General features: G+C 60.0%; 1 protein-coding gene across 1 annotated transcript; it reads left to right on the top strand.

The window, feature by feature from the left end:
* Nucleotides 1-2,251: 2,251 nt before the first annotated feature.
* Nucleotides 2,252-12,740, top strand: TBX2 (T-box transcription factor 2). Its single transcript, XM_030962823.1, has 7 exons — nt 2,252-3,280; nt 3,983-4,250; nt 6,639-6,785; nt 7,972-8,048; nt 8,125-8,294; nt 9,518-10,131; nt 10,985-12,740. The coding sequence occupies exons 1-7, from the start codon at nt 2,916-2,918 to the stop codon at nt 11,429-11,431; spliced, it is 2,088 nt and encodes a 695-aa protein (XP_030818683.1). The 5' UTR covers nt 2,252-2,915; the 3' UTR covers nt 11,432-12,740.
* Nucleotides 12,741-12,965: the final 225 nt, after the last annotated feature.

Below are 12,965 nucleotides of genomic sequence, written 5' to 3'. Positions count from 1 at the left end.
CAAGCCCGGTCTCCATAAGCTCAACCTGGGGATTGGGGACCGGGCCTGCGGGCGAGCGGGACGGCTCCCAGGAGTCAGGCACGGCGGCCCCGAGCGCTGCGTTGCCCCGGGGCGGGCTGGAACACCTTCCCTCGCAGGGGACGGCGCGGGGACACTCCCCGGGGCACAGCTGCCGTCTGGGCCGGTGCCTCCTCTCTCCCCGCCCGGTGCCCGGTCACCGACGGGCGATGCGGGCACGGCCCGTCCATGGGCGCGGGCTCCGGGGCCACGAGATGTGGCAGCGCAGTGGGTACCCCGGTCCCCGCTGTACCCCGGTCCCCGTTAGCCCCCCATCCCCGCAGCCCCACCGGCGGCCGTCGCTACGGAAGGTCGGGAGCCGAGGCTGCTCTGGATCGGTTTTATTCTGCGGCGTTACAGCGGGGCGGGGGCGCGGGCAGGGGGCTGGACAGTGGCCCGAGGACAGGCGACCTTTCCCCGCGGGGACGCGGCTGCTCCAGGCCCTGAAGGGCCGGGCCCGGCGTCCTCCCGCGGAGCAGAGGGCGAGGTGTCCGCGGGAGAACCGTCCCGGCGTGGGGAGATTCGCCCCGAGGCAATGAAAGGCTCCACTTTTTCCTTGTGTTGGGGGGAGGAATTGGAAAAAAAAAATACAAGCAAGCCCCACTTTTGCTAAAGCTGCCGTCAGCAGTTTTCCACGGTGGCGAGGAAGCAAAGTCCAAATTGGGTTTAAATTTCAGTCCCCGTTGCCCGTGCAATGGTCAGCGGGACCTCCCCTGGGGCGCGGTGCGGGGCCGGGCGCGGTGCGGGCAGAGGTGAACCTGCCGCGGGGCGCGGGGCAGGTGGAGATCGGGATGGGGCTCTGCGGGCGGGGATCGCTGCCAGCAGGATGAACCGGGGCGGAGGAATAGAGAGGAGAAGTCGGGAGGGGAAGGGGACACCCGGGGGTGCCCACATCGCACCCTGCGCGGGGAGCAGCGCCACAGGACCACGAGGGCTCCGAGCTGCTGGGGCCGCGCCTCGCTGCGCGTCCGCGGAGCGGGAGGGCCCGGGGACGAGGGGGGGAGAGGCCGGGGGGCAGAGGAGTGGGCCGACAGCCACCCCCCCCGTCCCGCCTGGTCGCAGCGCAGGCGGCGGGGGCAGGAGCCTTGGAAGGATGGCAGGGCGCTTTTTGAAGATTTGGGGGTAAATATGAAGTGACAAGAGACGGGTCTTTATTGTGAGGGCTCAGCCGCCTGGCGCCAGGGCCCTCTTCAGCCACCGCGGCCCTCAGTTAATCAGCGCAGATCTCCAAACCGGCCCCTCCGAGGGGACACCCACCGCGCCCGCCGCCCCCCCGGGCCCCGGCGCGGCGGGACCGGCCCTAATCCCTCAGCAAACAGCCCCGGAGTGTCCCCCCTCCTCCTTATCTGCCTCCCCCCGCCCGGGTAAACAGCCCCTCCGGCCGGGCACCGCCGCGCTGGCCCCGGCCGCGGACCCGACGCGCCTCGACGGCGGGGTCTGGGGCTCTGCGCCTCCGCCGCGGGCGCGGAGCTGCGGGCGGGACCCCCCGCTCCCGGTCGGGGCGGCTGCCGGCAGGGTGGGGGGCGACGCCTGGGAGCGACTCACCCGCGCTGGAGGACGCCGCTCGGGGCCTCGCCGCCGCCCCCAGCTCTCCGCCGGGCCGCGCTGCCGGCGGCCGCCCCGTCGGCGCTGCGCGGCTGTGCGCGGCTGTGCGCGGCTGTGCGCGGCTGGAGCGGCGGGCGGGGCGCGCCCCACCGCGATCCGCTCTCCAGGATCTGTCGTAAGGCGGCCGCCGCCGGGCTCCCCGGCCTCTCCCCCCGTTCCCGGCCCGCCGCCCCCGCGGAGACCGGCGGGGGCCTCAGCCGCCGCCCCCCGCCCCCGTGGCTCCGCTCCCCGCTCCGCCGAGGTGGCTCCGCGCTGGCCCCGCACCGGCGGCGCAGCCGGGGCTGACCCGGTATGCGGAAAGGAGCCGGGGGTGGGATTTCGAGCACTTTTCTCTGTCATTGGTTAATATTTTATTCTGTTGACATGTTTTCTTACTGCCGATGCTTCCGACACCTTCTTCTTTCTTTTTTTTTTTTCCCTTTTTTTTTTTTTTTCCTTCTTCCCTTCCTCCCTCCCTCCGCGCCCCCCGCCCCCCCGCGCCCGGAGCTTGGCCGGAGCTGTCAAAACCCCGCCTATGCAGATCCACAATTGGTCTGAAACGCGTAAAATCAGCAATCAAGGGGGCTTGGCTCATTAGCGGGCGGATCAGAGCAGGAAGGACATGTGAGATAGTCACAGTTTTACAGAGATCAGGACAAGATCTCACCGCTCCCACTCGGCTCCTTTGGCCATGAGCAGCCCGAGCCGCAGCGCCGAGCGCGGAGCGCGGAGCCGGCGCGGCCCCGCCGGGGCGCAGCCCGGGCCCGCGGGGGTGTGAGGGCAGCGCGGCCGCCCCTGCTCCGCCGCGCCCCGCGCAGCCCCGCGCAGCCCGACCCGGCTTTTGTTTCTATTTTAGTGTCGGGAAGGACTTTCCTGGGAGGGCTCGTTCCCTCGCTCGCTCTCCCTCGCTGCAACAACAACAACAAAAAATAAGGACCTACTGTCTCCCCTCCGCAGACCGGGAGTCCCAGGAGCCGGGAACTGCCTCGCTTTTCCTTTTTTTTTTTCCTTCTTATTTTTTTCTTTCTTTTAATATTTTTTCCTTTTTTTTAATCCCGAATCTAGTTCGGCTGATTTTCGCCTCTTTTTTGTATGCTTTTTTTTTTTTTTTTTGGAGAGTGTGTGTGTGTTGTTGATTTTCCTTCCTCTTCCAGAGACTCGAGCGAGTTCGCTGGGCAGGAGAGGGGAAAAAAATAAAACCCAACAAATACACACACACAGAGCATTTTTGTAAAGGGAATCCCTCTTTTTCTCCTGGATTTGTGGATGCACCGATGAGAGATCCAGCCTTCCCAGGGACTGCCATGGCTTACCACCCCTTCCACGCACCCCGGCCGGCTGACTTCCCCATGTCCGCTTTCCTCGCAGCCGCCCAGCCGTCCTTTTTCCCGGCTCTGGCTCTGCCTCCGGCGGCGTTGGCGAAGCCCATGCCGGACCCGGGGCTGGCCGGGGCGGCCGAGGCCGGGCTGCACGTCTCGGCCCTGGGACACCACCACCAAGCCGCCCATCTGCGCTCGCTCAAAAGCCTGGAACCCGAGGAGGAGGTCGAGGACGACCCCAAAGTAACGCTGGAAGCCAAAGAACTTTGGGACCAGTTTCACAAGCTGGGCACCGAGATGGTGATCACCAAGTCTGGGAGGTAAGAGCCGGCCCCGCGCAGCCCCCCCAGCCCGCCCCGCACCTGCGCGGCCGCGCAGCGCCCTCGCCCCTCGCTCCATCCCTCTTCCCATCCGCTCCGTGAATTAACGCGGGGAGTTTCGATCCTTGGAGTTTTTCGGAGGTGTTTCCCCCCCGGCTCCTCCGAGCTTTCCCGTCACCGCTCCTCCCGCCTCCCATTGCTGCTTTTCCGAGCGCGATCCCGAATTAAATTCGTGCGCGTTAATTGAGCTCTCGGAACACCCCGCTCCCGTTGTTTACGCCGCTTCCCGCCGCTTCCTTCCCTCCTGCCAAACTTTCCCCACGTCCGGGGTCGTCCCCGGCCCTGCCCGTGGCCCCGGGCCCGGGGCAGGCAGCCCGAGGTGCTGAGCGAGCGGGTCGGAGAAGGGCAAAGAAATAGAGGAAAACAAGAATATATTTTCACCCCTTAATTCCCGAAATGGGATTTTTGAGCTTTTTCCCTGCCTTCTGCCACGGTGTGGGCAGCACAGCGGGATGAGGAGAGGTGGGACGGGAGGAAGGCTGGGGATCTTCAGCGAGCTGAACTAGAAGATGGTGGTTTGGGAGCAGCAGCCGGGGCCGGGCGGTGCGGGAGGCTCGGCGGGGCCGGGCCCGGGCTCGGTGGGGCCGTCGGGGGTCGGCGGCGGGCGGGGGCAGCCCTGTACCGCTCTGGGTCTCTCCGCAGGAGGATGTTCCCCCCGTTCAAGGTGCGGGTGAGCGGCCTGGATAAGAAGGCCAAGTACATTTTGCTGATGGATATAGTGGCGGCCGACGACTGCCGGTACAAATTCCACAACTCCCGCTGGATGGTGGCTGGCAAGGCCGACCCGGAGATGCCCAAGCGCATGTACATCCACCCCGACAGCCCGGCCACGGGGGAGCAGTGGATGGCCAAACCTGTTGCCTTTCACAAGCTCAAGCTCACCAACAACATCTCGGATAAGCACGGCTTTGTAAGTGCGGCTGCGGGGCAGAGCGGAGCCCCCGGGCAGGGACCCTGGGCAGGCGCGGGGTGTGCCCGGTGCGGGGTCCGCCCGGTGCGGGGGCTGCCCGTGATCTCCCCGGCTGAACCACGGGGCTATAGAGCCTCCTCCAGCCGGGTCGGGCTGAGCGGCGAGGCCTGGCCGGGCCTTGCGGTGGCCCGGCTGTCCCGCAGCTCCTGGTCCTGCCCGTCACCGAGGGCCAGCTCCGGTTCTCCGGGGGAAAAAAGGAGAGCAGGGCTGCGAGCAGCCTCGGGCTCCCCTTGGCTCCCGCATCTCCGGCCTGTCCTGCTGCTTCTCGCCAGCATTCGAGGCTCTGCGGGGAGAGGAATTTTGGGAGGTGGATGTGCGGGGGCTGCAGCGAGGGCAGCCCCGACGGGGCGGTGGCCGGGCAGGGGCTGTCGCTGGCACCCGGAGCGAGCGGAGCCGGGGCCGGCGGCACCTGCGCTGGGTTCCCGCAGGCGGGACAAGGGCTGGAATCGTTGGCACCATCTGCCTCTGAAAGCCCCTGTTTATATCCCTGTTGTGGTATCTGCATCATCTAAAGGAGGTAAAACAAAACGAAGGAATTAAGCCAAAAAAAAAAGCTACCAATCAAAATAAACAAAGAAAGGAAAAGGAGAGAGGGAGAGAGAAAAGAAAGCCAGCGGAGAGTGAGTGAGTGCTGGCCATTTGCAGAGACCCGCAGAAGGCAGGGTCAGAACGCGATCCTGCGGGAATGCTCGGAGGGGGAAATCCCAGCGCCCCAGCCAGCTCTCCTTCCTCCGAGCGAGCATTTAGGGCGATAAAGGGAAAGTTCATCCTGCAGCCCTGCTGACACGGGAATTAGCGGGGAGCCGGGGGCTGCGGGACCCCGCTCGGCTGGGAGCTCAGAGCAGCTCCGCACCTCCCGCAGAACTTTCTTTCCCCTTTCTCTTTTTATTTTTTACTCCTCTCTATTTTTTCCACTCTCTCTTTTTTTTTTTCATTTTTTTCTCTCACACTTTTTTTTTCTCTCAAGGCAGAAAACAGCGTCTTTGTTAAATAATACATGGCGAGGTTATTTATAGCCAGAAAGGTAAATCGATAGAGAAGGAATCTAAAAAATATCTTCTTTTTTTTTTTTTTTTGTACTGGTAAAAACTAGTTTGATTCAGCGCTTTTAACGGTTCGCCTCCTTCAATTAAAGATTTCTGGTGTCTGTCGTTGTCCAAAATCCGGACTGTTAAATCTGCGAGATGAGGGTTTAGCCAGTGCCCATCTGGTCAGAGAGGGATGATTATTTTTTTTAAAGGAATGCAGATTTGCACGCCTGAATGAGACTTTTTGCACCATTTTTATGATAAATCCCATCTAGATTATATCAATATAACAGCGATCCGACAGTTCGTCAGCAGGTGATTATTGCTTGGGTTAAAAAAAAAAGGGGGAATTTTTTTTATTACCTTCTAAACCGAAATGAAGTGATAATTATTTAGCCATTTGGCTGACGTTATTTGACAATAATTACTCAAGCTTTCGCCGTTCCTCTCCGAATTCTGGGCAGTGAATTCTGCATTTCAGTCCGACCACAGCATGTTGGGGAATTATTTAAAAGCTATCGTGAAGGAAAGCAGGCAGCGAGGGGCAAGGGGTCGGAGCGGCCCCAGGGGCGCGGCTTGGGGTGTTCAGCCGCTTCCAAAAATCCTCAGCCAAATCACGGGGAATTCGGGTTTTACTAAAAAAAAACAAACAACAAACCAAACTAAAAAAAATAAATAATAAAATAAAAAGAAAGAGTAGAGAACGGCTTTGAGTGTTGGCGAGGCTTTCAGACACCTGGCTGGAAAAGAAAAAAAAAGTCTGTTCCTTCTGCAACGTTGCTCCGAGACATAAATTTGCTATGGCTCGTGGTGAAACGCTCCTTTCAGGTCGCAGGAGCTGGCTGGGGCTGGCACCGGCTCCTGCCGCCCCGGACACTCACCCAGAGCCTTTTAACATTATTTTTTTTTTGTGGTGGCGAGGGATAGTAATTTATTTTTAAGGACGGAAATATGAAAAGCGGTGAGGAACGTGTCGAAAAGTCGCCTCGCGTTTGCAGGGTTGTAATAAAACCGGGAGATCCCTCTTGCTGCTTTATTGCCGTGCTTAACACCCGCAAAGATGCTGCTCTGCCTGCGTTCCCTGACCTCCTTCTTTGGGGACAGATCCTGCAATGGCATCAACAAAAAAAAAAAAAGAAATCTCCTTCTCTGGCATCTGCCGGCATTCCTTCCTCACGATGAATTTGAGTGGTGTATTTTTTGGGGCTGTTTTCGGGAGAAAAGGGGTTTTTTTAGGGAGGGAGCTGGAGGCGTGGGGCTGACGGCAGCCGCGGGCTGTGCTCTGTCTTGCCCATCCCAGACCATCCTGAACTCCATGCACAAGTACCAGCCCAGGTTCCACATCGTCCGGGCCAACGACATCCTCAAGCTGCCCTACAGCACCTTCCGCACCTACGTGTTCCCCGAGACCGACTTCATCGCCGTCACCGCCTACCAGAACGACAAGGTACGGCCGGGCAGCCCTGGCCCTGGCCCTCCCCCTGTCCCCACCTCTGTCCCCATCCCTGTCCTGTCCCCATCCCTGTCCCTCTCCCTGTTCCCACCCCTGTCCCATCCCTAACCCCGTATCAGGGTATTTTTCTGTCTGTGCGTGTTGGCGAGGATATTTCGGGGCAAAAAGCAGCAACAGTAGAAAGGTTAAACCCCAAGCCCTCAGAGTAGGATGCACCCTCATACTGCTTGTATTATTATCACTGTTTTTAGTGTTAACATTAATGCTGTGGTCGGTATATTTATTATTACTATCAATAATTCCCTCATGGAATTATTGCGCCTTATGGGTTTGTTGCACCTTCTGGGCTGTAGGAGTCTTTGCTGCAGGCCCAGGCTCTGGAGAGCAGCACCAGGCCTGGGCAGCCTCACCAAGAAGGTGCCCAGAGCTCTGGAGGAGCCAAAAAATAGAGGCAGATAAGCTAATTTTAGTTGCTTTCGTGATTTAGCAAGTGTCACTCTGTGAGCAGGCAGAGCCAGGAGAGCACGATGGGGAGCAGGGAGCCTCTGCCGTCTCCTTCCAAGAGTTGTGTGCGTGTCTTAACCCAAAAGCTGACCCCCACCTCCACCCCTGGCTGCTGATGCTAATTGACAGCTCTGTCTGAGGGTCCTGGTGGGCTTGTTTCCCTCGTAAAGTTTATGGCGAAGAGTCACAATCGATTAAAGAGCACTTTGTCTGCTCGGCCGCCGCAAGCGGCGCGGGCCGGCCGCCGGCCGTGGGCCCCGTCGGGCGGGGGATGCTCGGGCCGGGGGATGCTCGGGCCGGGGGTCGCGGCGGGGCCGGGCAGCCGGGCCTTTTCCAGAGCCCCTCTCGGGGCCGTGTTTCAGGGCCATGCATTATTGAGCGCCCTGATGTCGCCGGCCCCAGCAGCCCGTGGCAGGGAGGGATAAGAATAGCTTTTAACCAGCGCCGCGCAGCTCAGTCGCCATCTTCCCTCCGGGGGGCCGTGAAAAATAACTTCCTATCATTAAGACGCTATTAATAATTCAAGGCCAAACCTCAGCATCATTTTTAATAAGGCATGCGGTGTGTTAACGCGGGCTCCGCAGCCTGCGCCGCGCACCCCGCGCTCCCCGACGGCGGCGGGGAGGGGGCGGCCGGGGCTTCACAGCGTCCCTTCTCTCCTTCTCCCCCCCGGCAGATCACGCAGCTGAAAATCGATAACAACCCCTTCGCCAAGGGCTTTCGGGACACGGGCAATGGCCGGCGGGAGAAGAGGTAAGGGCTGCGCCCGTCCCCCCGGCTCCGCGCCCGCAGGGGCACGGCCGGGGCCCGACGCTGCGTTCTCCCGCAGGAAGCAGCTCTCGCTGCCGTCCCTGCGGATGTACGAGGAGCCCTGCAAGCCCGACCGCGACGGCGGCGAGTCGGACGCCTCCTCGTGCGAGCCCTCGGCCGTGCGCGATGCCCTGCACTCGCCCGTGGGTGCCCTCCCCAGCCCCCTGCGCCTCAAGGGCAGCGGCAGAGGTAAGGCAGGACACCGTCCCCAAATGTCCCCAAACGTTCTGCTTGTGCTGATTTCCTGTGGGCAGCGAGGCAAAACATTGGGGAAAAGAAAGATGGGGATGCGCACAGGGGAGCCCGGAGTTCAAAAGGATAAAAACAGAGGAAACACAAATGGCATTCACGAGTTGCCACGTTTTTCCCTTTATGTATTTTCTTTTGAATATATATTTGATCCTCTATCCACCTGATGTGGATATAATACTTCTTGTATTTAAATTATACAAGAAGAAATGGCAAAGCAGCCTGTGTGCTCACCGCGTTAGCCCAGCGTGCCCTGCCTTCCATGGGAATCTCACCCTCCCCTAAAAAAGAGAGAAAAAAGAGAAAAGAAAAAGAATTAATACATTTGAAAGAGGAAAAAAAATGTTGTAACTCCAGGGCTTCAGGCTGGTAAATGAAAATCAGCCAGCATCTCCCACGCTGCAGTTGTTGATGCTGGGTTTTGTCTCGCAGCACTATCAATCTGCTCTTTAAACTTTCCACCAACTCGATTCCCTGCAAACCTTCATCAAAACTGCAACCCCCCACCCCGAGCTGCAGGGAGGGTTTATTACACCCCTCTCCACTTTCAAAGGCTTCCCTGAATATTTGCCCCAGCCTGCAGAGCTTCACCTCACCCGCACCAAAAGGCTTTTCTCGTTTAGTGGAGCCGTCCAGGCAGCGGCTCAGCTCCCCTCGCCTCGCATCCCCCTGCCTCCTCTGAGAGCTCAATGGGGTTTTTTAAATTAAGGCCCTTTTTAGAGAAGTCTGTGCCATACTCCCAGCCTTAAAACTGCCTCTTTAACCTGTCTCAACCTGCACATTTGGAATAAATCCGCAGTGCACTGGCAATCGGCTCCATGTAATTAAATATACGCAGGACCATTTCCTCCCGCGCTGCCCACTGCCCGCTCTCTGCAGCCCGCTTGGACTTTGCAGCTGAGGAGAGCGATGCTGTAACAGGTTCTGCTTCTCCATCAAACGTGTTTTTCTGCCTGGCGCAGCCACAGGACTTGGTGTTGTTAATCCCCATTGCCCAGAGTGACCATAGCATGAGGACCCATTTCTGCCCCCAAAATGAGTCTCTCCCATTAATAACGATCGCTGTCACAACCTCGCCCTGACACCAGGGCTCTTGTGAGTGACCCCTTCTCACCTCCCCTGGTGCTTCTGCTCTGACCCTGTGCCCCTCCATCCCCTTGCAGAGGAGAAGCCAGGGGCTGACAGCGACACGGAGGTGGAGAAGGTGCCCGAGGAGCGGCCGGTGGCAGCGGCCAGCCCCAGCGCCGAGGACACGACGCCCCGCGGCAGCCCCCGGTGCCCGGAGGAACGGAGCAAGGAGAGGCACAGCCCAGAGAAAGCCAAGGATGGGGCATCCCCCCGGGAGGCTCCTGGCGAGGGCCTGTTCGGCACACGGGGCCTGGAGAAGGACAAGGTGGAAGGAAGGAGGAAAGAGACGGAGCCGGGCAAGAAGGACACGGAGGGCGGCGGGCTGGGCAAGGAGGCGTTCGCCCCGCTGATGGTGCACACGGACAGCCCCCCGCACCTGAGCACCGGGCACCTGCAGAGCCTGGCGCTCTCCGGCCTCCATGGGCAGCAGTTCTTCAGCCCGCTGGGCGCTGGGCAGCCCCTCTTCATCCACCCAGGACAGTTTGCCATGGCGCCCGGCGCCTTCTCTGCCATGGGCATGGGACACTTGCTGGCCTCGGTGACCGGCGGGGGCAGCCTGGAGAACGGAGCCCTCTCGTCCGCCCCGGGCACAGCAGGGACGGCCACCCCCTTCCCTTTCCACCTCTCCCAGCACATGTTGGCCTCTCAGGTAAGCCCTGTGTCCCCATCCCTATCCCTGCTGTCCAGCTGGGCTCTGGAATCTCCTCTTTGTGTCCTCCCAAAAAGCTCCCTGAGTGAGCGCAGCATTTTGGGGATGCAGGTCAGGCCTGGTCAGTGTCGTCCCCAGTGTGGGGACATTCAGAGTGGCCCCACTGAGGGGAAGGAGCTGCTGATGTCCCCAGCCTCCCCCAGGCCCTCTGCAGCCCACAGGGACAAGGGAGTGACACACACCTGAGATGTTACAGATTTGGCACAGGCAGAACACGGAGGACATTTTGAAGGCGGCTTCGGGGTTGATCTGAGAAGGAATCTCGATGTTTTTTGCAGCTGCTATGGGTCCTCCATAGTCAAGGGCAAAGTCAGGAGCTGTGGCCCTGCCTGACCTGGCTGTCCCCATCCAGCCAGCTCCCTGTCTTCCTGTCAGCTCTGAAGCGCTCCCACAGCGCCTGTGCTGGTGCTGCCTTTCCCATCTCCTCTGGTGGAATACATAAAGATGTCTTTGAACTCCCCTGATTTATCCATCCTGCTTAACAATGTGTTTTAATGCGGTTAAGGGGCTGTGATGCTGCACAGGCAGCGTGCGGGGAGGGGACGGGGCAGATCTCAGGCAGGGGCTTATGCTCGGTGCCACCAGCCTGGCTCAGGATGGGGCAGATGGGGCTGTACCCCCTCTCTCAGACATCCACACGGATACTCCCACACTCTGTTTTTAGGGTGACACTGGGCTATTCCATCTTTGCCCTGTCTTTTTTTGGGAACACAGCTGTGGAGGGACGGGCAGGAGGGGGGATGCAGCAGAGCAGCAGCACAGCTCTGACAGCTCTTTCTCTCTCTCTCCTCAGGGAATCCCGATGCCCACCTTCGGCGGACTCTTCCCCTACCCCTACACCTACATGGCAGCGGCCGCAGCGGCCGCCTCGGCCATGCCGGCCACCAGCGCTGCCGCCGCGGGGCCGCTGTCCCGCAACCCCTTCCTGGGCAGCAGCCGGCCCCGCCTGCGCTTCAGCCCCTACCAGCTGCCGGTGACCATCCCGCCCAGCACCAACCTGCTGACCACCGGCCTGCCCGCCAGCCTCAACCCCGGCTCCGAGGGCTCCAAGGGCGGCAGCAGCCGGGAGCCCAGCCCGCTGCCCGAGGTGCCCCTGCACAAGGGGGGCAGCCAGCGCCCCGCCGCCTCCCCCAAGGGCTCCCTGAAGGAGTCCCTCAATGAACTGCAGAACATCCAGAGACTGGTGAGCGGGCTGGAGAGCCAGCGGGAGCTGTCCCCCGGCAGGGAGTCCCCGAAGTGACCGGCGGGGAGGGCAGCGAGCCCTCCCGGCGGGGCGGAGAAGCACTGGTATTTTGTACAGCACAGTATCAATATTTATTGCGGAGCGAGGGCTGCGAGCGAGCGGGGGTGATGGAGCGGAGGGACGGACCCCGCCGGCCGTGCGGAGCCACCACCCCGGAGGCAGGAGGGAGCAGCTGGAGCGCAGGGCTTGCCCACCCCTCGGGCTGGGGGGGCTGGGAGCGGCTCCCCCCGCCCCAGCGAGGCCACGGAGCCCCCAGGACCCCCCAGCCCCCCGCTCCGGGGAGAGGGTGAGGAGCTGGTACCGAGACACCTGATGGACGGGGCGGCCCCTGCTTCGGTGGGGGGCGAGAGGGGCCAAACCCTCATCTGTGCAAGGGGAGGGGGAAGGAAAAAATAATTTAAAAAGAAAAAAAAAAAAAAAAGAGAGAGATAAGAAAAGGAAGATGGAAACCAAACCGCCTCGGCAGCCGCCGCCGCGCAGGGCGGGCACGGCGGGGGGAACCTCGTGGGTACCTGGGCAGATATTTATGAAATAAATGGTAATTTGTGTAAATAAGCTATAAGGATCCCAGAATATGCAAATTGGTATTAATTTATTCAGAGTTGTACATTGGTGTGTACATAATATTTAGAGTTTAACTCCTCGCATTTAAGTTTTTTTCGGTTTTTTTTTCATTTTACATGAACATATATATTGTAAATGAAAACTATTTAGCTCTTTGTGATTGAAGGAGATATCGGTTTCTCTGTGTTTTAAAATATTGTTTATCCCGCCTGTTCTCTAGGACAATCATGTGCCACTGATAAAACAATTTTTGGAGTCATTAAAACTAAGATTTCAATCCTTTAACGGACTTTTGCAAGAAAAAAAATAAACTAACGAATCCAAAACGTAACTAAACTATTGTTACAGTGCGGGGTATAGAGAATGCAGGAATAAACCTCAGGTTTTTATTTTTCACTCCAGAACAAAAAAAAAAAAGTATAATAAATTTAAATATCACAGGACTGTGCTCTATATTTGTTTTAAAATAAAAAGATACATGATTTGCAACGTGCTGGTTACTCGGGTATCTGTCTGTTCAGTTTTGATGAATTCTCACATCTTTCAATAAAAAAACGTCTACTCGGAGAAGTCCTGCCGGCTCCCGCCTGTTTCATTCCCGCGGCCGCTCCGCCCCGTCGGGGCCGCCGCTGCTCCGCAGGTGCGCAGCGCTGGGAGCCGCCGCCCGCCTCCCTTCCGCGGGGCGCGGAGCCTCCGTGACTGGCGGGGAAAGACGGAAACGCCCCGGGTTGCGCGGCCGCGGTACAGGGCACGACCCGCGCGGGGCTCTGCCCGTCGGGGTTCGCCGCCTCCCGGGCCGGCAGGTGCGCGGGTGCGGAGGGGGAGCGGCACCGGGATGAACCTTCCGCGGGTGCCAGGCTGCCCCCGCTGTCCCCGGGGCGAGCCGGCGGAGCAGAGCCGGGACCGGCCCGCCGGGGCTGCGGGGACGCGCCGGGACCGGCGGGGACCGGGGAGCGCTGCCCACAGG

This window comes from Camarhynchus parvulus, chromosome 19 (genome assembly GCF_901933205.1).
Source record: "Camarhynchus parvulus chromosome 19, STF_HiC, whole genome shotgun sequence".
In the NCBI taxonomy this organism is placed as follows: Eukaryota; Metazoa; Chordata; class Aves; order Passeriformes; family Thraupidae; genus Camarhynchus; species Camarhynchus parvulus.
This window is presented reverse-complemented; position numbering and strand designations above follow the sequence as displayed.

Bases quoted from the DNA above. Each gene is read 5' to 3' on its own strand.
- TBX2 (XM_030962823.1), top strand. From the start codon at position 2,916: ATGAGAGATCCAGCCTTCCCAGGGACTGCCATGGCTTACCACCCCTTC. The intron at 3,281-3,982 runs GTAAGAGCCGGC...GTCTCTCCGCAG, and splicing joins GTGATCACCAAGTCTGGGAG to GAGGATGTTCCCCCCGTTCA. The intron at 8,295-9,517 runs GTAAGGCAGGAC...ATCCCCTTGCAG, and splicing joins CCTCAAGGGCAGCGGCAGAG to AGGAGAAGCCAGGGGCTGAC.